Genomic DNA, 26,715 nt, shown 5'->3' on the forward strand with positions numbered 1-26,715 from the left:
GTAAATCAGCCTATAAAATAGATACTATCATCCCATTTTACAGATCAAGAAATGGAGGCCCAGAGAGGTTAAGTGACTGGCATAAACTGTCCTCCTAGTGATGCTGGGATCCTAATTCTTAAGCTAGTGCTAAATCCTTTAAAATGGCAGCAAGACCGATAACCATCTACTGGAAGGGGAGAAGTTTCTGATAACCGCAGTGCCGTTTCACCTCCAATACTCCATTCTGCAGAGACTGGCCTGTAATAAAATCATGCTTGTACCACTGGACTCTCCAAGGAGATTGTTCTTAGAAATCTGGAATTGAAAGGGAGTGTCTGACTTGGTATGGTCTATAAACAAAAGAGATGGAATTTGGAGGTAGCAATATAGGGGAGTGATTAAGAACCCAAGATTTGGAGTAGGAAATGTAGTTTCTTAACTTCTCAGGGCCAGATTTCTGTTGTAAAATCTAGATAACGTAAATAGTTTAACAAAGTACTCAGCACATAATAGGTCTGCAATAAATGGTAGATTTTTAGTACAAGGAGCAGCAGAAACTTGGAAGTCTAGGTTTGCGTCTGGTCATGCCACTTACTTGCTGCATGTACAACTTCTGTCTCGGGGTTTCATATCCATATAATAATGGGGCTAACAGTGCAACACCTCACAGGTGAGGATTAACAGCGATAACAAAGACGAGGTAAGCCCACGAAGGCTAGTAGATAATTGGTCAATTGTTTGCATCTGTGAAGGGAACTGCCAAACTTCTTGGCGTTCCAACCACGCCTTCTTCAGCTGGTCTCCCGCGCCTCTTTCAGTGAGCATGCGCAGTGGGAGACCTGGATTTGTATCATCAACACCCAGGTAGGAAATGGAACGTGGAACTCAGGGGAATTTGAGAGATGACGGGGCTGTACCTCGACCGGCTGCACGTCCATGGTTTTTCGCCGCCGGCTCCCAGCCACCGTCTCCTCGTCCTCGTCCTCCTTCTCCTCATCGCCGGGCTTAAGCACGGCCGCGGTGAGGGCGGCAAAAACGCTCTCCAAGCTACGACGGTTCCTTTTGCGGACCGACATCCGCCGGCGGATGCGGGAACAACCTTCATCCATGGCAGGGGCTGGGGGCCCTGCCTGGATGTCGTTCCGCGTGACCCAGCTGCCAAACCCCAGTGAAGGGGTGCGCGCAGCAACAGGGGGACGGTAGCAACAGGCGGAAACTGCGCTCGCCTCTCCATCCACCTTTGGGAGGGATCACAAACCAATTGTCAGGGCTTTGAACCGGAAGCGGAAGCACAGACGTAGGAGCCCGCCCTCTCTTCGTCCAATCTTGCGGCGCGGCAAGAGGGAGAGGAGGAGAACGGGAAGGTACTGCGCAGGTGCATAGAAATCCCCACCTGCTCTTTCCTTGGATTCCCAGCGCTCGCCTTCGGAACCTTTGAACCGAGTGCTTGGGCTAACAGGGGAAGCATACCGAAAGTGGCTTGTCCATCCGATTTGGCAAAAGGAAAGGAAGAGGAGGAGCAACGAACCATGGCAGCTATGGTAGCCCTTTGCAGTGGGCTAGGAAGGAGAGCGTTAACGCACTTCGTAACGGCTGCTGTCTGCCTCACAGATTCTGGGGCTCATGCAGGTAAAGTCTCTATATCCTAGGTTCCTTTATAGCGTTGCAGCCGTTTGGCTTAGCCCTTATTAGGTCGGTGGAGTCGTCACTGTTAGCTAAAGGACTCCGGTGTCTAGGCAGTTTTCTCCAAGGTAAATGGGAATCTGTAGTGGCCCGTGACTAGTATTTTAAAGCTGAAGAGGGCGTGAAATATAGCCCAGTACTTTTTTTTTTTTTAAACGTACGAGGAGAGTGATGGGGTGATTCTTAAAAAGAGGCAGGGACTTGCCCAAGATCTTCGGGTAGACTTGGTAAGGCAGGAGCATTTTCAGTCACCTAGCAGCAAATTCCAGATGTCTGAGGGCCCAGATCTGGGCGAAATTGAGACATGGGCCCTGGAATCTATCATTTCTGCACTTTTATCTACTTTGTGCTTGTCTGTAAAAATCTTTTCATTTTCCTTTGGTATGACAATGCCTTTCAGTTTGCATTAAAATCTGTCTCTTCCCATGGAGAGAAGGGAATATAAATTTCCGGAACAGGGAGGTTGTATGGGTGGAGATATATATGCCCTTTTCCCAAAGCCCCAGAAAGCACATTTATCCTAAGTCTAACTCTGCCTCAAATCTGAAGACTTTTAACCTTCATTTAACCTTGTTAGTATAATGAATATAAAACCTTTCTTTTCTGTTAGGTCCCTTAATTCATCTCGCCTCCACAGAAGCAAAATCTTTCCTTAGCTGCTCAGCTAACGAAAATAATTAGTTCGTTGCTGTTTCTGTTTAATTGCAGTGCTGTGGAGAAGTTGTTCACAATGTAAACAGGTAACCAGCAATGAGGACCTGGTAAGAATTTTTTTCTTACTTGTAATAAAGCATTTGCAAATACGACCAAGTTCTTATGTCTTTGCTATTTGAATAGAGTTCAGCTGAAGGACAAAAACAATTAAGATGATAATCATTAGTCTGTGTTGAAAATTATAATTTATTGAGTAGTTACTTAAGTGAATTTTGAAGTAAGAGAATCCCTAGCTTCCTAGCAAGAAGCATGGCTTCTGTAACACCATATTTTGCTTCCTAGATATGTGCTTTGGGAATTTAAAAAGGTAGTTTTGGTGCATGCAGTAATTGCAGAAAACCTAACAAAGGGATTGTACAAAGTTTACATATACCTTGGCTCTCTTCCTCATTTCAAATTCAATTTTGTCTTCCTCCTATTCATCACTTTGGCTAGGTGGCGGCTGCTTTAATAAATGCGGGATCAAAATTAAAGTTTTATACCAGAACATTAAGTACAGTCTCTTCTAAACTGTAGATGTATTTTTATGGGTTTCAAGTACTATCATTGGGCTTGGGCAGTATAGGTTTTCTTGCTACATGCAAAGATAATTTGACACTAATCAGACCATATAAAGCACTTTGCACAGTGTAGAGAAGGAACACAGTCATTACAGGTAAGCTGAATGTAAATTGGATTAAGAACATTTGAGGAGTTGGAAAAAAACAGAAGAACCCCTCTAGTCCCTCTGAGCATCCATCTCGGTCATCTAATTCACACCATAGTCAAGAGAGTAAAGGAAATTACTAGAGCTCCTCTTTAGGTCATTAAACCCACTAAGACTAATGAAAGCTATGGGCTCTCCCAGAAAAAGGCACACAGTCCCATTTATTTGAAAATTTGCATACAACTACAGCGGTTCAGGGACTTCCATAGCCATTTCTACATTAAGAATCTATACTGGAGACACCTAAACTGATTTTAGGAGGGAGGCCTTGTGATAGAAGCATTAGAGGCAGTAGTGAACAAAGAAAAACGAAAAATGCTGACAGAAACTTACAAAACAGTCTGGGGCCATAAAATTGTAGTCAAAGAACCTGATAGTATTACGCTAAGCCTTGTCTTTTTTTATCTTAATTTATTTATTATTTTTGGCTGCGTTGGCTTTTTTTGTTGTTGTGCGCAGGCTTTCTGTAGTTGCTGCAAGCGGGGTCTACTCTTTGTTGTGGTGTGCGGGCTTCTCATTGTGGTGGCTTCTCTTGTTGCGGAGCACGGGCACGCGGGCTCAGTAGTTGTGGCTCGCAGGCTCTAGAGCGCAGGCTCAGTAGTTGTGGCGCACGGGGTAGTTGCTCCACGGCACGTGGGATCTTTCCTGGACCAGGGCTCGAATCCGTGTCCCCTGCATTGGCAGGCAGATTCTTAACCACTGTGCCACCAGGGAAGTCCTGCATTGTCTTTTTACAAGAAAAATAGCGATAAAACATCTAGAGAAATATGGGGATGGATTTAGGGATTATAATTTAAGAATTTCATATGGTATCTGTTGTGCTTAAGTTTTTCTTGATTTAAATCTGAGAGTTTTTAGTCACCTACAGTCTGGACAAAGCATTTGAGGAGAGAATCATTTATCGAAGATTTGAATTTTTTTCCCCCCTCCCATAAGCCCTTTTTTCTCCAAAGATTATATTTTATCCCAGAATCCTCCTCCATGACTTAATTCCTCCTTAGCCAAACTTAAACAAGACACTTGCACAAAATATGTTTGAGTACACTGAAACCTTTAAAATAGTGAATCTTTTTCTGAAATACTCGATTTTTCCTTTACAAGCCTAGCTGTTGTATCCTCTTTCACAGTAAGAAAGGTACAACTAATCCCTTGGAGAGATTTAAATGTGGTAACCTAAGATTTTAAGTTTTTTCGATTCAAAGTTAATACAAACTATATTATCATATATTTTTTTCCTTTAGCCTGTTCCAATGGAAAATCCTTATAAGGAGCCTCTGAAAAAATGTATCTTGTGTGGAAAACGTGTAGATTATAAGAATGTACAGGTGAGATCTGGTTTTACTTCACTATGATACTTGATTTTGGGATTTTGGCTCCTTTATTAATACAATAGAGAAGCAAGTCAGTTTTTATAACAGGCTTTGTGTAGGGTGACTGTTTTAGCGACTTCATAATTTCAGATCTCGTTATACTTCTACGTATTGATACAAGGCATCTCTTTTATTCAAATAAGAGCCCCTTGGCTGTCCCTCATTTACTGTTAATTCAGCTTAGCATTCCTCTTTTTTCTTTGCCCAAAATGTCTTTACAGTAGCTCGCTGTGGCAGTGATTCTCAGTTGGTGGAGTTCAGTAGTTTGGGAAAAGCTCCTCTGGTGAAGTTGATCTCTACCTCACCACCAATATCGCTATTTCAAATGTAATTTTATCTGTTGTCGAGCACTCAGCAAATTAAAAGTGGCAAATTTAGGGGAGAGAATGGTGCTGGAGCTAAGTATACTGACAGTAGTATAAAGTGATAGCTGCCTTGGTGGGAGAAAAGCCAAGGAATTTTAAAATGCAACGTATTAGGATTATGCATAGTGCCTAGAATGATGCCTGGTACATAGAAAGTGCTAAAGAATTTAAATTAATAAAACCTAAATAACAGCAAACGGCCTGATGTACCTGTGCATCTTGAAGACCTCATTGTAGTCTGATATTATGTGATAGCCTATCATGATAGATGAAGCGTTTTGTACCTTGTTATAAAAGCAACAGTATTTGAGAAAAGTTATCTGTGGAAAAGTCAAGAGAACAGCTTTAGCACTGAAAGAATACGCTCATTAATCTGTTGTATAGATTTTTTGACACACTGGATAAGAGATGTCAACTTTGGTGATTACTTTAGTTATTTAAAAAGATGACCTATTAATAGAATGAACATAATTCAGTGTTTTTATTCATATTTTGAAGTTTGTCTGAAATGTATTAATAAACCTTTACATAACTTGAAGGTGTGGCATAAGGTTTTTTTTTTAAATTTACCATTCAAGATTGAATAACAAGTGTATTAATGTAAATTTTTTTCCTTTTCAAATATAACTCAAAACAGCTTTTATCCCAGTTTATTTCTCCATTTACTGGATGCATTTATGGAAGGCACATAACAGGTATTTTGTTTTCTATATATTATAGCAACTTAAATGTAGGTAAGACTTATATAAAGCTACTTCTGTTATTTAAGGAAACTGGCAGATTTTCAAATAGTGCTACAAATTACTATGACACCAGATACTATGGCTAGTTTGAGAAAGCCTCTTCTTAGGCCAAAGGATAATTATTTTGCATGTCTTCTTATACTCAGTTAACTATAGGCTGACAATATGTAGAAAACTTGGGCTTAAAAAAAATTGCTTTGCTGTTTGGGAGTATACTATAATCATCCCCAGGCTATTATTTAAACCAGGGGCCTGTTGCCTATAGGCCAAATCGGATCTGCCACTTGTTTTTGTAAATAGCTTAGTTTCCAGTGTCTGAGCTACAACAGCAGAATTGAGTAATGATGATAGAGACTGTATGGCCCACAAAGCCTAAGATAGTTACTATCTGGCTCTTTACAGGTTTTCCAATCCTTCCATGACATAGACATTTGTTACGCATTTTGATTACTGGCATTTTTTTACGAATAAGAAAGCAATTTCTTTTATAGGTCTCTGTGGGAAGAAACAAAAAGAAATCACAAAAGCAATTAAGAGAGCTCAAATAATGGGTAAGAGCATCTGAAAAACTGAATTATGCTAACCAAAATTTTGCTCATTATCTTTTGTGAAGAACTTTCATTATCTCTTTACAGGGTTTATGCCAGTTACATACAAGGATCCTGCATATCTCAAAGACCCTAAAGTTTGTAACATCAAATACAGGGAATAAATTCTATAAAGTTATCATCAATAAATTTATTTTACAGTTGTGTGGTATTAATACTGGCTCAAACTGTAAGCTTTAATAACCTTTGAGTAGAGAACTGATAGGCTAAATCTTATCAAACTATAAAGTATTATGTTTTTAATTCTTAATAATTTGAAATTATATGAGGAAAAAGTGTCTCAAGTGTGAAGTTTCCTCTCCATATCAGAATGTTCATTAAGTAAATCAGATTATTTAAAATGTTAATACTTGTTATATTTTACATACATATGAATTAAAAAAAGGTACTATGGGATTTTCACTTATATCTGGCCCCCAAATAGCTCATACAGCATACCACTGATAATGAGATGTTAAACATGGAAGGGATGACTTGTATTGGGATTTTACTTTAGGCCCAGATTCTGTGTTGTAAATAGTATTGTAGGGATATGGGTGCAGGAAAGTGGAATGCTTATATAATGTACAAATCCCACATGACAGAGTGTGGATTTGAAATTGCTAAGGAAGATTTTCTAACACGTAAATAATTATGCCTGGCTAGGACTATGGGTCTTCCCTCTGTAGAGATGTTATGTGGGGATGAACAGTGGTGCTGTCTGTCACAGGACCTAACATTTACTCCTGGACTAGTCTATCATGAACTGGTAGTGTACTGTAAATAAACCGATCCATAGGCAATCTGTTGTATCATCTTCTCTTACTCCAGTGATACAAACTGATCGCCAAAAGATGGAGAATAACTGAGAAAAAATGTCCTACAAGGATTCTTTTCCTCCTTTTCATTTAGTACCCTGAAAGTTGGGACATCAGACTTAATTATTTTAACATTAGGGTTCAGAATGAACCCCATTTCCTCTCCTGCCCTGTGCTTCTTATGTAACTAGTAAAGCAATCCCAACAGCAACTCATTATTTGCACAAATCATCCCTGGTATTATGTGGGCTTCATAAACACCCCATGGTAACTAATGCATGTTAACACATAGATAAAAGATGATAGTTTTTGATACTAGCTATGAATTTGCTCTATCATTTAGGAAATAAGTGATGGAAGAGCAGTGGTCAACATGTGGGTTCAGCATTTCACCCAGTGAGTAAAGCATGAAGGCATCATGTGATTATGCTTCATGGGAAATTCTGTTATGGAAAGGATAAATAGAAAAAACAAACAGTAAAAGCTCTCTTAACCAACCTCCACTTAACCAACTCACTGGATTAAACAGGGGCTTTACATCCTCCTTAAAAATCACACGGAAGCCCATGACTCTTAACCTGTTGAGTTCTACATTACCAAGAGTCATCTATTTTGTTCCCAGACCTTATCAGTTGTATTTTTGTAGTGATGAATATGAGCATTAAAAATAAAGTTTCAGTTGCAGTGAAAACCAAGTAAATGCTCTGAGAAGACTTGATAAAGATAACTAGCTTTTAAAAAAAAATAGTTCTCAAATTAGGTGTGGTTAGGACAAATAAGATTGGGAATGGAAAATGAAAAAACCTAGTAGCATTTTGTACTTAGGTTGCTTTGCAAATTTCTTTAAAGAAACTAAAATTGGGGATTATATAGGGTAAGTAATGGGTTTGATTTACATAGGAACTCCAACACATTCGTAAAGTTTCTGGCCCTGCAACAAAAGTTTGACGAATGTACACTTATGCTTTATGTTAAAGTGAAATCTCTGATAGACACCTTATTTATGTATCATTTGAGTCCCACTTAGCTGGCCTTTTCACCTAACTAACCAACTGCTGATCCCAAACATATTGCATTACCAGGCTTTGTTCTGTACTCAAATTCTGAACTGACTCAATTTAAAGTACTTTATAAGATAAATGAACTAGAACTTACCTATGTGTTATTGCAAAGAGCTGAACATAGTAAAAACAATAGCCATGTTTGGCTTTACCCTTCATCTGATGAAAAATCTCCTTTCAGCCTAAAAGAATCAAAAGGTAGGAGACTGTGGATATTCACCAGAACCGTTCATTTTCTCAATCTCTTCATCTGTTTCTGGGCTGCTCACTGTGGATGACTTTTCTTGGTTACTGCTATCAGTATCTGTTTTAGATGGTTGGTTCTGTATCTCTAACAGCCGTGACTTCTTGAATTGCCATCCACCATCTGTACCTGAAGCTTTACGCTTAATCATTTGCAGTGCACTACCAGCTGGACTAGCTTCAGGAATGTCAGTATATTCCACCATTAGGGTCAGGTTGTCTACCACATTGAGATGGTGGTTGGTATTACAACAACTTTTAGAAATGTGTCTATTTTTCAAGGAGATAACACATGAATGAAGAAATTCACAATCGGGAAAAAAGGTCTGTAAAGCTTGACAAAGAAAAATGTTCTCCTGAGGGTCTTTCTGGACATTCTTCTCTCCTAAAGAAACAAACAAATATTTCAACATACAGTATTTATACTACAAAGGTTTTATAGTTACCTGTTAGTAAAGTCAGAGACTTTAAAGAATCATATCAAATTATCTAAATTAAGAGAAATGATAATCCCAAATTTATATGCCACAATATCCTCAGAGAAAATTAAAGTTGTTATATTTTTTAACATCAAGGTAGTATATCTATAGTAGTACCATGTTCTCTGTTCAGTGGGATTTAAGAGTATTAATGAAAGTTATTTTTAATCCTAAAGTGAACAAATTGATCAGTTAGTGCAAGCAGCTCATCCATTATTCCAATCAGTGAGAATTTTTCTTCAAAGCACAGAAAGTAGTGATATGTGAACTTTTTACTTACGTGTTGCTTGAATCTGTGCTTGCTTTCTTTTTTTAATTTCTCGTTTTAATCTGTTTATATCCTTTAGTAGTTTCTCTACTGCTCTCTCACTGTGTTCTACTTTACTGCATATACTCTGGAAAATAAAGTAATTTAAGAGCATAGATAAAGTTCCAAGTTGTAATACTACAACCTACGTTCACAAATAATATAAAATCCTTCATGGTGTATAACATCAAATATTTTCCTTTATAAAAATTTTATTTTATTTTGCTATTTTCTGGAGGAACTCACCAACAAGCATTTCTATGGTGCTTCATAGGTTACAAAATGCTTTCCAGATATATTAACTTCCTATTTATACAAAGTTTTATCATTCAAGTTATTTCCTAGATAATACACAGAAATAAAAAACAAAAATATTTAACTGCTTCAAAACAAAAAATACTGTACTATTTTGAGATGCATACTTATTGCAAACATTTAAGAAACTGCCAATAACAAAGTGACTTTCACTATTACAAAAGAAAACTACTGAAGATTTTAATTCCCGTAAAACTACTTTTGAAAAGCAGAATGGCCTTATGTGTCATCAGTTTTTAAGTACTAATATCCTTTGACTCAGTGATTTCATTTGGGGAATATATCTTGAATCAGTAACAAAAATTTATATAAGATGATATTTCTTAGAATAGTGTCAAATCAAAAGTAACTAATTTCCAATTATAGTGTAATGGTTTGTTAGAGCCAGTTTTAGTGGATACTTCATGGAACATCTGCCCAGCTTACTTCTCATGAACTTGTTCATCCTGCCATAAGAGTTCACCAGTAACCCTTTCACCAACTTTCACCCTAGCTGACCCAAGCAGAGTTAATTACAATAGCCAATAGGCAAATCCTAATCTCTTGAATAGAAGAGATTAAATGCAGAAGCTATAGGTTAGCTCTTTGGTCAGCCAGTGGGTGAATAAACAGCAAGATCTGTAAATACTATGAAGGAAACCAACAGGCAGACACAAAGGGAGAAAGTTAGTTTTTTTGTTTGTTTGTTTTTTGGCCACTTGGTGCGGCTTGTGGGATCTTAGTTCCCTGACCAGGGATTGAACCCTGGCCATGGCAGTGAAAGCGCCAAATCCTAACCACCACCAGGGAACTCCCAGGAGTTAAAGTTCTGATGGCATTCAAGCTCCTGGTTCCAATTCCTTCCTAGAGCTCAGTGGCCTTCTGCCCACAGTTCCTCTCACATACCTCTACATTCCCTAATTTAGCCCAAGTTGGTACTTTTTTTTAAAGTTAATTTATTTTTGGCTGCGTTGGGTCTTCATTACTGCGTGCAGGCTTTCTTTAGTTGCGGTGAGCAGGGGCTACTCTTTGTTGCAGAGCACGGGCCCTAGGTGTGCAGGCTTCAGTAGTTGTGACACGCAGGCGAACTAGTTTTGGCTCGCGGGCTCTAGAGCGCAGGCTCAGTAGTTGTGGTACACAGGCTTATCTGCTCTGCAGCATGTGGGATCTTCCTGGACCAGGACTCGAACCCATGTCCCCTGCACTGGCAGTCAGATTCTTGACCACTGTGCCACCAGGAAAGTCCCCAAGTTGGTACTTTTCACATTAGAGTTCTAATATACTGCTCTAAGAAATATACTGCTATTAAAAAGAACTAAAATGTGGAAAGTGTTTAATTGTACATCAAATAAAAATCATGACACAAATTTCTATGTCCCCATCACTGTCAACAATGTAAAAGCATGTATACATTAGGGGGAAACTGGAGAAAATTGGAAAGTGCAAAGAGTTAAGTTACAATGGTAGGATTCTGGATGTTTTCCTATTTTCTAAAATTCCTGTATTATATTAAAAAACAATGTGCAATATTATCAGTGTGTAAAATGCATTAACCCCATTTCTCTTAGTGTGCTCTATTGGTGAGTATTGTGGCCATGGAATATACTACTCAGATCTCCATTTGCAGGAAGCAGAGCTGACTGACAGTTCCAGGTGCCATCTTTTTGGGTCCACTACTGTGCTTGTGCTTAGGTCATGCTTCTCCTAGGTTGCTCTTAGCCACCGACTGAGCACAGTGAGGATATCGGTATAATTCTATTCCTGTAGGATGCCTTTGCTCAAAGACTCTCCATCAGCCTGGCTGAAATTTTTCAGGCCTTGCAGTCTAAAGCTCTTCCTACCCAATCATTCTCCTTTCCCTGTCTCCTTCCTCAGGTGTCAAACTTACATTGCAAGTCTCCCTGCCACTCCTGCTCCCTCCCCTCAAGGGACCTGAATGGACACAATGAGGTAGAACTTAGTACTGTTGTAGACTTTTTTGTTCCCAAATATTTGCTCCCTTTTTTATCCTGTAAAAGGGTTATATCTCCCTGCCTATTGCCATGACATCCTCTGGCCAATGAAATGTGAGTGGAAGTGACAGGCCAGCTCTGAGCAGAAATTCTAAGAGCTGTTGTGAATTTCCACCAGCTTTCCTGCTCTTTCCCTTTGTCATGAGAAGAGCATGTCCCACAGGTGGGCTGGATCCTAGAATGAACATGACATTTAGAACAGGAGCAGAGCTGCAGCCAAGATATAATGTGAGTGAGACAAAACTTTTGTTTTCATAGCCCACCAAGATGGAGGCCTTTGTTACTGAAGCTAAACTAATACAAAAATTTATGTCTAATCAACTGTCAGGTTATCCATAAACATATATTCAGTGAGCAATGTGATATGAACTCTATAGGTGATCTTTAAATGTTTTTTTAACTTACCTTTAATTCCTCTTGTAAAGAAGCATACAGTTCATTTATCTTATGTACCTCCTTTAAAGATCCATCTTCTTTAAAAAATTTAGAGCTGTAAAATATTACCATTTCCTCAGGCAAATGTACAGAACTCATTTAATAATACAATGAAAAATTTATTCGTAGTTGAGGAACAATAGATGATTCTTTTTACTGGCTTTGTAGGGACAATAATTTTGTCAACCTACTTATTTACAGAATAAGTAAAACCAACCAGAAAACCTAGTTATCTATCTTCACCTCAGCAAACTTTTTAGCCTCCTAAGTACTATTTCCAGGACTCAGAAAAGAGGTTCAGTGAAAACAGATAAAGACTGAAGGGGGGGTAGTTCTTTCTGGGCAATAGGATCAGTCAATTATTTTACTGAGTTTAAGTCATCATTGATTGAAAGAGGCAACATTATTTTATATACCACGAAGAAAAAAGAAAAACAATTCTAAGGCATGTTTTGTAAAAATCCCAATTTGAGATAAATGTAAAACTGTGTCTTAGTATCAATGAAATGTGGTATTCAATTTCTATAAGACACTGTTAAGCACTGTGGGAACACAAAAATAAATGAAATCTAGTCCATCATTCTCATAAAGTTTACACTTAGTAAGTATCCTGTAGTACCAGTGTTGTTATTTCTGACATTAATCCCTTATTGCCCACAAAAAAGTTATAGCTCAGCAGTCTACAGTGTAAGTCTTGGCTAAAGCCTCATTTTTTGTCTTTATTTCCTATCCAATCTAATTTCTTGCCTTTAATCTGAACTGCTGCCTTAGAAAATTATTATTTTGAGGCTAGCTCCTTATTCTTAGAATAAATATGTTAAAATATGTAGGCTATACAACAATGCCCCTCTCTTTTGTATTTTATAAATGGACAGGTGCTAGAAGGAAATACTGAGAAATTAAAAGTCTGGTTTACTTGAGTAATGTCATTAGTCAGTTTTCCTTTCATTTTTATTCTTGTGTAATAAAAAAAATTAACTTCAAAAAATGAATAGGAGTTAAGTTTAGTGGGGAAGCAGTTGAGGAATCTCACCTGTGTGTTTTTACTGCTCGACTAAAACCAGTGGACATACAGGAATCAGATACAGTTTTATAACCCAGTTGTTCAGACATGCCCAAATTGGCCACCACTAAAGGTATCCTATGAAAAAGCCTGAAGAAATAAAAATTTTAAAAGTAAATTTAAAATAAAGTGAAAGATTAGCATCTACTTATTAGTATATAGACTACCTTTCCCCTACAAGATTAAAAAACAAAACCCCATTCCTTGCTACTTATCCATGACAGAATTTACTGACTTGAGGCAAATAGCTTTTAAAAACTGTGAAATGTGCATAGTGTAAGATGACTGTGAAATAATACTTTAATGGTTATTTTAACTGATCACCACATGTAAAAATAAAGGCAGTATTGTTGCGATTCATCCTATCTTTCGTGAATGATAAAACTACTCTTCCTTGGTACTCTTTTAACTTCATTCTCATACTCCATGAAAATGTTGTCTATATAACCTGCGGGGAGTCCTATTAACTCATTTTGGCAGATCCTCAAGAACCACCCTGCTTCCTGGCAGAGGTTAGAGAAAAGCTGCTCAGGTATGCAGGCTTCAGTTCTACATTATATTCCTTAGCAACCAATACCTAAAGCATGCATATTTTTTCCACCTTATGGTAAATAAGAGCAAATCCTCAATGCCAGAAACACAAGTCATCATTCCATACTGGGCTTCTAATTTCCTTATCTGACATTCATTCTCCCATATAAAGAACCGATGGTAAGAAAGGCTAAAAAGGGTTATTGTGACAATCTAATGCAACAATATACGAAAATAGTTGGTAAGCCATAAAAAGTACAATAAAAATATTGAGTACATTTTTCTGTTAGCTGAAAACAGCCAGTGACTGGCCAACATTTACCCTTTCTGAGGTTTATATAAGGCATGCTCCAGCCGATGAGTAGAGCAGCTTTCTGTTATTATACTTGGTGTTAATAACAGAAAAACAAGTTCCTGGCTTGAAAGATGCTGCTGTAAGTTTTTGTGAAGCAGTCTCTCTCTGAATGTCATGATCTGGTCTGAATGACGTCGGAATTTATACCAACCAACCACATCCTGAAAGAAAATATAGAAAAACATCAGGCGAATACCTTAATGGTTACAGTTATTATGTATCTTACTGTCATAATCAAGCAGTAAAACTGGCAACCTTAAAAATGACTTTCTTGGGCTTCCCTGGTGGCGCAGTGGTTGAGAGTCCGCCTGCAAAGCAGGGGACACAGGTTCGTGCCCCGGTCCGGGAAGATCCCACATGCCGCGGAGCAGCTGGGCCCGTGAGCCATGGCTGCTGAGCCTGCACGTCCAGAGCCTGTGCTCCGCAATGGGAGAGGTCACAACAGTGAGAGGCCCGCGTACCGCAAAAAAATAATAATAATAAAATAAATAAATAAACTTAAAAAAAAATGGCTTTCTTGGGACTTCCCTGGTGGCACAGTGGTTGGGAATCTGCCTGCCAATGCAGGGGACGGGTTCGAGCCCTGGCCTGGGAAGATCCCACATGCCGTGGAGCAGCTAAGCCTGTGCGCCACAACTACTGAGCCTGTGCTCTAGAGCCCAGGAGCCACAACTACTGAGCCCACGTGCCACAAATACTGAAGCCTACGCACCTAGAGCCCACGCTCCTCAACAAGAGAAGCCACCGCAATGAGAAGCCCGCGCACTGCAATGAAGAGTAGCCTCCGCTCGCCTCAACTAGAGAAAGCCCCCGCGCAGCGATGAAGACCCAAGCAGCCAAAAATAAATAAAAAATAAAATTTTTTAAAAAATGGCTTTCTTAATATTTACCAAGATTTGGGGCCTATATTAAACAAAATGTACACTTAAGAATACACTTTACCTTTTATAAAGCATGCAAACTGACTTGCAGTTAAATTACTTTCCATTTACTTACCAGGCTACAATTTTATTCAACACAGATTAAAGAAAATAAATTCTTAACTTCCTCTAGTTTCTCTTAATGGCATTTACTGTCTTAACATTTTTAACCCTTAGTCAAAATTTAAATGAAGAAAACACCAATGAAAACTAGTTAACTTCCTGTATGGATACTTGGTTTGCTAAGTAAGTAAACTGAACCCAATAGCTTTTAATTGAAATTTATATGGGAATGTTATCACCTACCCCACAGAGCTGGTTCCAAGATTAAGATCATATTAAAGGGTTTTGTAAACTATAACACGCTAAACAAATGTGTTGTATTTTTTATTTATCTTTGGCTGCATTGGGTTTTTGTTGCTGCGCGTGGGCTTTCTCTAGTTGCGGCGAGTGGGGGCTACTCTTCGTTAGGGTGCGCGGGCTTCTCATTGCAGTGGCTTCTCTTGTTGCGGAGCACGGGCTCTAGGCACGCGGGCTTCAGTAGTTGCAGCACACGGGCTCAGTAGTTGTGGCTCGTGGGCTCTACAGCACAGGCTCAGTAGTTGTGGCGCATGGGCTTAGTTGCCCTGCGGCATGTGGGATCTTCCCGGGCCAGGGCTCAAACCCATGTCCCCAGCATTGGCAGGCAGATTCTTAACCACTGCGCCACCAGGGAAGTCCCTCAAAAAGTTTTAAGAGGAAAAAAGTACCAAGAAAAAATTATTTGGAAAAAAAAACGATTTTGATCATTCAGCAAGTTTTAACTGAACACCAAGTGGGCTACAGAGGATCCAAATTAGGTGCTGTACAGGAAATCATCCCTGCACTAGGAAAAATAGTAACTTGTAGCTAAGTAAAAGAACAGCAATGGATTAAGTCCTAGAGTACGTGAGATCAATGTAAATCAGAGTAGTCAAGAGGATGAGAACAAGATGAAGATTTTTAATGACTAGCTTTGCTTTCAGGGAAACCCCTTTGAGTTTCTAGAAAGAACAAGCCTTTCCTCACCTGCTTTACATAGGACATTGTGAAGACAAATGCTGCTTTAAAGTTCTGTCAAAGTATTACATGTTTTTACGAGCTGAAAATAATACATATAATACGAAAAAAAGAAAGGTAAATCAGGGAATACCTTTTTGACACTTGATAATATTTTCTTCAGCGCTCGCTCATTTACTTCACCAGAAGAATTATAAAAGCTGTAAAAGCCAAAATTAAAGGCATTTCAAATAAGCTAAAAATATGAATTATTTTATTAGCACTTTTAATTGTAGTTACTCCTAGCCTAACTACCCAACCAAAATCCATATACTTATTGCCTGTTAGATGAAGTTCTAAATTAAATAGGAGAGAAAGTTCTCAAATTAACAGACTTAAAGTGCTAGAAATATGCAGTCCATAAGCAATGAAAAAGGAAAAAGAGTGGAGGAACTTTAAAGGATAAGTTTGCGTAACACTTTTTTTTTAACCTAAAACAAAACAAACTCTCCATTAAATACAGGTATTTGTTAAGTTCACATAGCTAGTTCACAATTTATTCATTAAAACTTTTTTTTACAATAATGATACATACAAAAGAATGTAATGTGAGTAATGAAGCAGCACAATACCATAAAGACAATTTATTCATTGCTAATTCCAAAAGCTATCCTTTTCTTTTATACATTTATTCTATGATTTTATTTATTGTTTCTGGCTGCGTTGAGTCTTCATTGCTGCACGCGGTCTTTCTCTAGTTGCGGTGAGTGGGGGCTACTCTTCGTTGCAGTGTGCAGGCTTCTCATTGCAGTGGCTTCTCTTGTTGTGGAGCATGGGGTCTAGGCGCGTGGGCTTCAGTAGTTGTGGCATGTGGGCTCGGTAGTTGTGGTTCGTGGGCTCTAGAGCGCAGGCTCAGTAGTTGTGGCTCATGGGCTTAGCTGCTCCGCAGCATGTGGGATCTTCCCGGACCAGGGCTCGAACCCGTGTCCCCTGCATTGGCAGGCGGATTCTCAACCACTGCGCCACCAGGGAAGCCCTCCAAAAGCTATTCTTAAATTAAGAGAAGTTGGGGTTTTTTTGTTTTGGGGGGCTGGGGGGGTGGAGGATAGGTATTGGTTTAGTTTAGTGACTTCTGTTCTGTAGTTGGAATGTCAAAGATTTAGGGAGAATTGAAAAATAATTCTAAAAGATTCTAAAGCATTTACTTTCAGCTTTCTTTCCCCTCCAGGGATTACAAATAATATTCTCCTCTTTTTAACATTCATCAAGATCAACAATATTCTTTTCTATGACGTAATATCTATTATGCAAAATCTTTGACAAATACTATTCATTATAATAGGTTTTTACTGGTAATTCTAATCTACACACTGAAAAAATTTAGTTACATAAAACTGGAAAAAACATATCCTAATAGGCAATATATTTTTTCTTTTTAACTTACAAAGTGTTCCACCTACCAAAGGGGGATAATTCAGCTCATCGAACAGATCCTTCCATCTTACCTATTTATTCCAACGTGAAAAATCTAAATACAAGAGTTTATTCCTGTGTTTCTCTAGGATGGTCCACTCCTGAGCTCCTCAAACTGGGACATAATGCAATACACCAGGGTATATAAAACAACAGGATAAAAGTGTACGTCTTCTGTGCAAGCATTGATTTTTATGTGAAGCTTCTGGGAAGGGGGGCAGTTTTTTTTTTTGTAGAAATAGATATACTGTACAGTAGAATTCATGTTAAACTGTGCAATTTTTTTAAAGTGACTTTAAGTTTTAGGCTTCAATGGGCTGTTTTCCAAATTCCCCCTAGATTTCTGAGATAAGGGAAACAGTGTATTTCAGTGGCAAACTTTGCAACCAATGTATCAGAGCAGGATTGACAAACTTTTTCTATAAAGGGCCAGATAGTAAATATCTTAGGCTTTGCTGGACAGTCTCTGTTACATATTCCTCCATTGTTCTTTTTTTTTTAACTCTTAAAAAATATATTAACTATTCATAGAGGTCCATATAAAAACAGGCCATGGGGCTGTACTCTGCCACCTCTGTATCAGAAACATAAAACTGGTTATTTAAGCTTATCCAGCTCGGATTCCATGAAGTATGGTATCAGAAGACTTTGTTTTTAACATGTTCCATCTACATCATTTAAAAGAGTTGCCCCTAACCTTTCTGGCACCAGGGACGGGTTTCGTGGAAGATGGTTTTTCCATGGATGGGGGTGGGGGGTGATGGTTCAGGTGGTAATGCGAGCGATGGGGACCGGCAGATGAAGCTCTGTTCACTCACCCGCCGCGCACCGGTACCAGTCCAGGGCCCAGGGGTTGGGGACCCCTGATTTAAAACAAGAAAGAAACAGCATAGTATGCTGTTGGATTAGAGCTCAAGAAATCCGGATTCTTCTAATTTTGCCCTACCACTAACCAGTTCTTCCCCCCATCCCCTAATTTTGTAAAGCTAAAAGGCTGAGGGACTTCCCTCAGCAGTGCAGTAGTTAAGAATCCACCTGCCAGTGCAGGGGACACAGGTTCGATCCCTGGTCCGGGAAGATCCCACATGCCGCAGAGCAACTAAGCCCGTGAGCCACACTACTGAGCCTGCTCTCTAGAGCCCGCGAGCCACAACTGCTGAAGCCTGCGTGCCACAACTACTGAGCCTGTGCACCCTAGAGGCCGCTCACCACAACTACTGAGCCCATGTGCCACAACTACTGAAGCCCGTGTGCCTAGAGCCCGTGCTCTGCAACAAGAGAAGCTGCTGCAGTGAGAAGCTCACGCACTACAATGAAGAGTAGCCCCCACTCACTGCAACTAGAGAAAGCCCATGTGCAGCAACGAAGACCCAACGCAGCCAATAAATAAATAAATAAATAAAAGGCCTAGGTATGGGTTTCTCATCACTGGATCAGATGGCCTCCTCGGCTCTAAGACTCATATTAAGTTGGTCTAATTATTTAAGGTAGTTGCCAGAAGGTATTGAATCACCTTTTTTTTTTTTACTTTCCCTCCTTAATCCATTGCTGGCCCAGAGTCCCTCAAGAAAGTACTATTTATGAGTCTCCACCAAGAGTCCCTCATTCAAAAGATATTTTTTATACGCATTGTCTATTAGGCAATGTAGGAGCTGTGCCCCTTTCTGGTACAGCAGTTTAAGACCACACTAAGCCTTCTGTCACACCTACCAATGGTGTTTCTCACCTTAACACTATGTTCCATGGCAACTCTTACACAACCTTAGAAATGGTACATACAGTGTGACTGTAAGACAGTAATGCTGATTTTTCATGTATGGTTTATATAAATCATAAAGCTATTTCACCAAAACTACACCGTGTTGTTTATGGTTACAGTTGTTTGCTTTATGAAACATCATTGATTTATATACTTTTCTATGTAAATACCTCAATTAAAAGTTTTTAACAATATCATAGCCTATCAGGGCTAAGAGTACTACTACTATCTGTAGGACTATGAGTACAAGTTTCCACCCTGGAAAAGTAATAGGAAGCGGGTTAGATAAAGAACCTAACCAGTTAATAGACAAAAGATAATATTAAAAAATATAAGTGAAGAAACAGATGATAAAATAAACTGGAATAAAAAGAAAAAAGGGCTGCTGTTAATGTATGAGAACATGTTGCTGAGTTTATAATATGCGATGAAGTGACTGGGTGGGAGAAGGAAAAGCAATCCTCAAGGTAAACTGGTACCTGGGAGAGGCAGTGAAGACCAGCTAAAGGAAGCAGATAAATACAGAGAAAGAACTATTAGGGTTGAAATGAACACGTGAATTTCAGGTACTTAAAAAGAGTCTTTACATTTTAATCTGTACCACCAGGTGTAACTAAGATACTTTGTTAGTTTCAAAAATTCACTTGCAGAGAATAATTTTCACAATGGATCATTTACTTGCTCTTACTACTCACCTAAAAAGCTGATAGCATGAAACGTACTTCTGAATGTCTGGAAAAAAAGAATTTTTAGTTATGATTACATTAAGTATCATTTGAATAACATATATTGAGCACTTCATGCCAGGATGTACTTTACCATTATCTCGTTTATTCCTCACAACAAACCTATGAGACAGATGTTATCACTCCTTCCACTTTAAAGATGAAGTAACAGGCAGAGAGATTAAGTTGGTGGAGGCAAAATTCAAACCCAGAACCTCACTCATAACTACTGATAGAATGCTATACTCCTTCTAAATAGGTTTAGTAATGGCCACACAAAAGATGAAGTCACACTTGCTATAGTCATTGAGTTCTGAAATTGTGATGCTGTAATTATACCCAACTGATAAAAAACAGCTGCTAAAGGAATTCTTTTGTTATTCCAACTGGTTCTTTCATAAAGGATATGTCAATGTTAATTGTAGACTAAAGAAAAGAAGTCCAACATCTCTGAAGAGGTGAGTTTTATTCTCCTGTCAATAGAAATAATACATTTAAATACATCTAACTTCTGGTTGCTGCAGGTGCTGTGCAAACAGATTAAATTCTATCACAAGACATCATTACAAATCATGAAAGTATCAAGATGAATATAATGTTTCCTCTATCATCCCAAACTTTCAGATCCCTCAAGATTCAGTAGGGACGGCTTCCCTGGTGGCGCAGTGGTTGAGAGTCCGCCTGCCGATGCAGGGGACACAGGTTTGTGCCCCGGTCCCGGAGGATCCCACATGCCGCGGAGCGGCTGGGCCCATGAGCCATGGCCGCTGAGCCTGCACGTCCGGAGCCTGTGCTCTGCAACGGGAGAGGCTACAACAGTGAGAGGCCCGCGTATCGCAAAAAAAAAAAAAAAAAAAAGATTCAGTAGGGAACAGTGAAAGGAGTGAGACATTCACACAGAAAGTCATCAAGACAATACATATTCTTCTAGGCAGCCCATCTTTATGTGTCCCTGTGTCAACAATCAAATTTTGTCAGATACCATTTACAGGGTCACTCTAGCAGTAATCACCTATTTCAGATAATTCCTGTGACTATGATGTTCTCTTCCTTGGGGAGATCCTACCCAGAGTACTAGCAATTTCACTTGTCACCTAAATCAAAGACATCAGTTTGATTATGGAGAATCTGTGAATCTTCATCTAGGTGAGGAAACCCAATATCAAACTGCTGTTGAAGAATCTTTTCAAGTAAACATCTGAAGAATGCAGACATCTTTGCATCTTTGTACATGCAAAGGCTATCTTTAAGGAGAAAACTACATGAAGTCACCATTTCAATAACTTGATATGTATATAAAGTTATTGACATTATACTATTATATATATATATACACACTACTATAAAAGTAATTCAGGCTATTACAAAATGTGGAAAAGTTATCATCCTCTTCAGATATTTTCCTTCCAGCAAACATATGTTACCCTCAGATAAATCCCTCTGAACAGAAACAGTCTGTAACTGATAACCGGCCAAACATAATCTGGTGTAGATAAGGCACAGTATAATAAAATGATGAAAATCTCATTAACCAAAGCAATGTAGTAATTTGTAGATCTTGCCACCTGTTTTAAAGTAATCCAACATTTTAAAATAATTTAAGCAAATACTTGAGTGCAACTACAGCACTTGCCAGATACCTTGAAGCTTAGCACTGCTCCTAGCACAGTGGAGTTGCTCGATAAATGGTTGCTTATTTAAACTCCTAAAATATGTCAGATACTTTGGGCAGCATACCAATTACAATTAGGGAAGAAAGACTTCCTAAGGGCTTGCTTTTTAAGCTCGTGTGAACAGAAAGAAAAACATTAAGAAAATAAAATTATAAACAATATAAACATGTGTAACATGACAAAAGGCCAATTTCCTTAAGTTGTGATATAGCATTACAAATCAATAAGAAAAAGCAAAATAGCCTAGCAGAAATATAGTCAAAGCATGGAACAGGCTTGTTCTTTTCAAATAAAAAGGTCTCCCCAAAAGTCAAACACATAACCTCATTTGTAATTTAAAAATGCAAATTAGAAAGGGGGAGGGGCAAGATGGGGCAGGGGATTAAAAGGTACAAACTACTATACATAAAGTAAATAAGCTACAAGGATATATTGTACAGCACAGGGAATATAGTCAATATTTTATAACTTTAAATGAAGTATAATCCATAAAGATATTGAATCACTATGCTGTATACTTGAAACTAATATAATACTGTAAATCAACTTACTTCAAAAAAAAAGAAATGCAAATTAAAATTTTTTTTCTTCACTTATCAAGTTGGCAAAGATTAAAAGATTTGATAATACCCAATGGTGATAAGGGTAGGGGGACCCTGGTACTTTCACATATTGCAGAGGAGTCTTAAGATGACATAACTCTTCCAAAAGGTAATGGCCTACCTCTAGGAATTTTGCTTTCAGATATACTCAAAGGCACAAAGATATATGCACCATAAAATGTGCATTGTTACATTGTTTTGTATTAATAAAAAAATAAAAAGTCATCCATAGCTGGTTAAGTACGTTATGGTACATTCATACAACGGGAATACGAAGACATCAGAAAGAATGACAAACTATACACATTCATACTACTCTGCACTAATGATATCTTGGAGATATTTATCCATGTATATAGTATGATCCCACTTATGAATATAAAAATACACATACATTTATATGTGTGTATTATGTGTAGTATTAATGAGTGAAAAAATACTCATGAAACCAAGTCATTGCCACAGAGGTGACTTTAATGAGTGAGTTTAAATTTATATGTTTACTTTATACATATGTACTAAATTTACATATATACTTCAATTTTTACCTTTTTAAAGTAGCAAACAAAAAGTACAGTATGAGTATAAACTGATATAATCTTTCTGGAAAGCAATTTGCTAATACAGATCAAGAACCTTAAAAATGTTCACACCCTTTGACACTGTAACACCATTTCCAGAAATCTACCTATAATAGGTGTAGAATATTTATGTACCAAAATGTTCCCTGTAGTATAATTTATGATAATGAAAAACTGGAAACTCTGACTATAATTTATTTATTTAAAGGACAACTAAAATCACATACAGTCATAAGAGTAAGACCATAGAGAATAGAATGCAGTTATAAGAAATAATATTTAGAGGATTATTTACTATGAGAAAATGGTCATGACGCCAAATTTTTTATAAAGTATACCACCAATTTTGTTTTAAAAAAATATATATATATATATGCTTAGGAAAAAAATGCATATGTTAGAGAATCAGAAAACTCCCTATGTATTTTAAAGCTCCGTTTCCCTTTTTTTCTGAAAGAACAGCTGCCACCAGCTGCAGTTGCTTCACCACCCACTTCTCAAACCCTCTGCAGTCTGGCTTTTTCCCCATTACACTTCTGAAATTACGTAAGGTTTCCAATTATTTAATCACTGAGTTTTTTCAGTTCTCATCTTCCAACTTTTCTGCAACATTTTACATTTCTGTTGAACCTGTTTTATCTTTTTTCTTGGTCTTGCTTATTGGTTCTTTCTTTTGCTGGATCACCTTTCTGCCACTCACATATACACAGGAGCTATTTCATCCTTCTTTCCCCACAGTAATCTTAATCTGCTTCCTATGTCTCATATTGTTTCTTGCTTTAGACTAGGGCATAGCCATAACTTTAACTGAGAAATGAGTGCAATATATTCCTTTTAAATTTTGATTTCTGGGACTTCCCTTGTGGCGCAATGGTTAAGAATCCGTCTGCCAATGCAGGGGACATGGGTTCGAGCCCTGGTCCGGGAAGATCCCACATGCCGCAGAGCAACTAAGCCCACGTGCCACAGCTACTGAAGCCGGCGCGCCTAGAGCCCGTGCTCCTCAACAAGAGAAGCCACCGCAATGAGAGGGCCATGCACACCAACGAAGAGTAGCCCCTGCTGGCTGCAACTAGAGAAAGCCCACATGCAGTCACGAAGACCCAATGCAGCCAAAAATAAATAAATAAATAAAATTAAAAAGTTGATTTAAAAAATTCATGCCTATTTCTGGTGTTTTTGTTTCTTTGTTTGTTTTAGTTTTTGGCCGCACCACGCGGCACGTGGGATCCTTAGTTCCCTGACCAGGGATGGAACCCGCACCCCCTGCAGTGGAAGCGCAGAGTCTTAACGCTGGACCCAGGGAAGTCCTGATATCTATTTCTTAATAATTTAAAAAGTAACTTATACTGACCCCTTTCAGCATAAACTATCAAAATAGAAGACACAGAAATAAGTGACTCACCAATTGTATAAATAACTTCAAAATCATCCATTTGAGAATCAGTTATGCTGTTCTTCGCTTCACCTTTCACTTCCCCAAGGAGAAAACCTTCCTATAAGGATAAAAATAAGCAGTATATGGAATACACTGATAGAATTTCCAAGTTCAGTCACTTAACTAACCAGTATTTCCCAAGAATTTTACAACACGTACAAGCGTGTGTTACCAGCTGGAGCACACACAAAAGAAAGACTAGGTGCATTCCAGTTTACCTGGGCAACATAACCAGGTTAAAAAACACAAGTAGAAGGGATTGTAAATACCACTGTGACTTTAGCACTCTTGGAAGTATAAAAGGCTTAAAGGCAGAAATGAGAACACAATGCTCAAGGAACAAGGAGTAGAGCAGTTAGCCTGAGAATAGAAGCCTCCCATCTGTAATGAAATCTTAGGTTGCTATGAACAGCACCAATAATGGACCATCCTGAATGACTGGCCAAGGAGTCTGGATTAACAGCACATGCTTCTGGGAGTCAGTGGAGGCTTCTGAGCTATGAAATGACACAGGATGGGCTTTTAGATTAAGCATGTGCACAATATCAAAGACCTGTAATTCAATATTAGAGTCTGCTGTATAAAAGAGGAGCTGTGAGCCCTGGTTCTTTTTAAAATGCAGGCATTTTGCCACCATAGCAGTGATCTCTTTGAGTTTCAGAGAATTCACTTATTTCTCTTGGCACATTTAGAAACCCAATGAGCTTGACAATGAATTTTTTACCGTCTTTATAACTTCTTTAGTTAAAAATGCTTTAAAAAATGTGTTTTTTTCATTAAAAGAAAAACACAAAAGTAATGTTTCCACAATGTGAGTCTTTGCTAGAATCAAAGGGGAACAATACGGAACTCTACTCTCTAGCGTTCTATACAAACCCCTGGAAAAGAGACAATGCAAGTACAGCTCTCCATCAAACCACCTTTTAAGGACTTTAGGAAAAAGATCTAAGGAACAGAGTCCTCTCTAACACTACAGTACTTTGCAAGTGCTAATCCTTTAAGCTACAGAGGACTTACAGTCCCACTCTGGTTATGTTTACACTAAGGTATTCCACAGTAATTTCTACAGCCACACACATTTTAAATCATCATATATTTGCTCTTTGCTACGTGTTAATCTACAAGTGTATTTAAAATTGCATACATGAAAGATAGCAATTCCAGCCTTATTAGGACTACACCAAAAAACTATTTTGGATAAGGCAAGCCTTTATTATAAAGTGAGGGCACAAAATTTAGCAGAAATCACTAGGTTTTATTCAGTATGGTATTCTCTAAACCGTATTAGCAAGTTACTACACACTTACTCTAGGACACTACTTCTCAGACTCAAAGTTTTACAGTGTTTTTTAATTTCATAAAAATGAAAGTTTTTAAAAATAGGTACTGTATATTTTTTTTAAAAAACGACTTCACCTAGAGGTTTTGAACCTAGGCGAAAGTGTGAAATAAGCATTTAAATATGTAATATTTCAGGATAAACTTAAATGTTTAAATTACAACCGAAAGCATCCGACAAGGAACTAGCTCAGGCCTTACAACCTAATAAATTTGATACCAATGCAAACAAAAGTCAGCTATCCAATATACGAAATTAATCTTCATCTATTAAGATTCCCCCCAAAATAGCCACTGGATGCATCATTTCTCATTCCTTTACAAGCCTTCCATTTCAACAAACGTGCACAGTAGCTGCTCTGAAGGGGAAAATTGAGTTGTCTGCGAAAACCACTGTCGGTAGTTAGTTGAAAGTTAACCGGCAACCTTCCCAGCGAGCGGTAGCGGGAGAGCGCTATGTGAACCTTCTATTCCTTCACAACCAAAATGAACCAGAAAAGGGGGACTACTGAAAGAGAGAAATGCGGGTGTGCGAGACACTCCGAGCGGGGCGCGGAAATAAACACTGGTTGCGAGAGGGAGGGCTAACTCTGGAAAAGGCTTACCACCGGAGGCAACCTCCGGGGCCGCCCGGGAGCGGGAGAAGGCAGCCCCGACTGCACAGAGCCGGCGCGGCGGCGGCGTCGGGAGCCCGCGTGCGGGACCCGGGCGGCGGCGGCCGGGACGGCGCCCGCGCGCGCGGGTCCTTTTTTGAGGTGACGCCAGAGCCCGCCCCGGTCCTCGGCTCACCGTGTCCGAGTCGGTGTTGAGGTGCTGGAAGACGAGCGCGCCCAGCACAAAGCCAGAGAGCACCGCCGACGTGCTCTCACCCTCCATGCTTCCGCCGCCGCCGCCGCCGCCGTGCTGCTCTAGCTGACAGGGCTCGGCGCGGGCCGCACCGGGCGGGGTCCTCGGCGGCGCGTCGGCGAGGCGGCGAGGCGGGGCCGAGAGAGGAGGCGGGATCTGCGCCGGCGCACTGGCCGCGGCGCGCTCCCCCGAGGGGCGGGTTTGGTGGGTAGTCGCTGGGGCTCTCTGGTGCGGAGCTGGCGGCTCTGACGAGGGCTCTGGTTCGTCCCTCTCGGTGTTGGGCACCTCTGCCCAGCGCCAGGCCACGGACAGCGCTTTTGGTGGCTAGCTGCTACTGAGGGACCCTGGCATATGTGCAAAACTGGAATAAATGAACACTTCTGACAGAATAGAGGCATTGCCTAGTGGCATAATATCACAATGGAAATGCCACGTTTGGAGTTTTCAGAGTGTCAGATGCTGCCCCATTACCCATTGAAACTTGTGGAATACTAACGACTGTTTCAGAGAATGTCTTTTCTAGATCTCTCCAGCGATGTCCCGTCCCATGCAGTGGGGAGGAGGGGAACGGGTTTCTTTGAGAGTTTGCTTGCTT

The 26,715-nt window shown here is 39.2% G+C and overlaps 3 protein-coding genes across 13 annotated transcripts in view; 1 reads left to right on the forward strand and 2 right to left on the reverse strand.

Moving 5' to 3' along the window:
* The window catches only part of HELQ (helicase, POLQ like), a 56,768-nt gene extending 55,275 nt beyond the window's left edge, over positions 1-1,493 (reverse strand). For 2 of the 3 annotated variants that reach the window (XM_089912177.1, XM_022599336.3), the window contains exon 1: positions 900-1,260. In XM_089912177.1, coding sequence (XP_089768303.1) covers positions 900-1,091 — 192 coding nt within the window. In that variant the 5' untranslated portion in view covers positions 1,092-1,260. Of the gene's footprint in view, positions 1-899 lie in introns of all 3 variants that reach the window. The other variant, XM_089912178.1, reaches the window with a different exon arrangement.
* MRPS18C (mitochondrial ribosomal protein S18C) lies at positions 808-6,314 on the forward strand. 2 transcript variants are annotated; one of them, XM_022599343.3, is made up of 6 exons: positions 809-1,611; positions 2,374-2,426; positions 4,327-4,410; positions 5,458-5,515; positions 6,055-6,114; positions 6,199-6,314. In XM_022599343.3, exons 1-6 carry the CDS (start codon positions 1,512-1,514, stop codon positions 6,273-6,275), a joined length of 432 nt encoding a protein of 143 aa, XP_022455051.1. In that variant the 5' UTR covers positions 809-1,511; the 3' UTR covers positions 6,276-6,314. The 2 variants fall into 2 exon arrangements, with proteins under 2 accessions (XP_089768322.1, XP_022455051.1); XM_089912196.1 differs by lacking the exon at positions 5,458-5,515 and having other exon boundaries at positions 808-1,611.
* Positions 3,221-26,190, reverse strand: ABRAXAS1 (abraxas 1, BRCA1 A complex subunit). 8 transcript variants are annotated; one of them, XR_002648185.3, is made up of 10 exons: positions 26,064-26,190; positions 23,904-23,994; positions 19,613-19,649; positions 15,840-15,906; positions 13,716-13,909; positions 12,833-12,952; positions 11,770-11,854; positions 9,032-9,146; positions 8,124-8,657; positions 3,221-3,757 (listed from the first exon to the last, which is right to left on the reverse strand). XR_002648185.3 is itself a non-coding variant. In XM_022599342.3 (9 exons), exons 1-9 carry the CDS (start codon positions 26,148-26,150, stop codon positions 8,221-8,223), a joined length of 1,233 nt encoding a protein of 410 aa, XP_022455050.1. In that variant the 5' UTR covers positions 26,151-26,190; the 3' UTR covers positions 3,221-8,220. The 8 variants fall into 8 exon arrangements, 6 of the variants coding, with proteins under 6 accessions (XP_022455050.1, XP_089768320.1, XP_089768316.1 ...); XR_002648183.3 differs by having other exon boundaries at positions 3,221-3,812; XM_022599342.3 differs by having other exon boundaries at positions 3,221-8,657.
* Positions 26,191-26,715: the final 525 nt, after the last annotated feature.

This window comes from Delphinapterus leucas, chromosome 5, assembly GCF_059928025.1.
Source record: "Delphinapterus leucas isolate spDelLeu-1000000601 "Yukka" chromosome 5, BTC_Dleu_Yukka2, whole genome shotgun sequence".
Classification (NCBI taxonomy): domain Eukaryota; kingdom Metazoa; phylum Chordata; class Mammalia; order Artiodactyla; family Monodontidae; genus Delphinapterus; species Delphinapterus leucas.

Coding starts and splice junctions, on each gene's coding strand:
- MRPS18C (XM_022599343.3), top strand. CDS start 1,512: ATGGCAGCTATGGTAGCCCTTTGCAGTGGGCTAGGAAGGAGAGCGTTA. Junction 2,427..4,326: donor TAACCAGCAATGAGGACCTG/GTAAGAATTTTT, acceptor TTTTTCCTTTAG/CCTGTTCCAATGGAAAATCC. Junction 6,115..6,198: donor TAAGAGAGCTCAAATAATGG/GTAAGAGCATCT, acceptor ATCTCTTTACAG/GGTTTATGCCAGTTACATAC.
- ABRAXAS1 (XM_022599342.3), bottom strand. CDS start 26,150: ATGGAGGGTGAGAGCACGTCGGCGGTGCTCTCTGGCTTTGTGCTGGGC. Junction 23,995..26,063: donor TCAACACCGACTCGGACACG/GTGAGCCGAGGA, acceptor TTATCCTTATAG/GAAGGTTTTCTCCTTGGGGA. Junction 13,910..15,839: donor TATTATCAAGTGTCAAAAAG/GTATTCCCTGAT, acceptor ATTTTCTTTCAG/GATGTGGTTGGTTGGTATAA.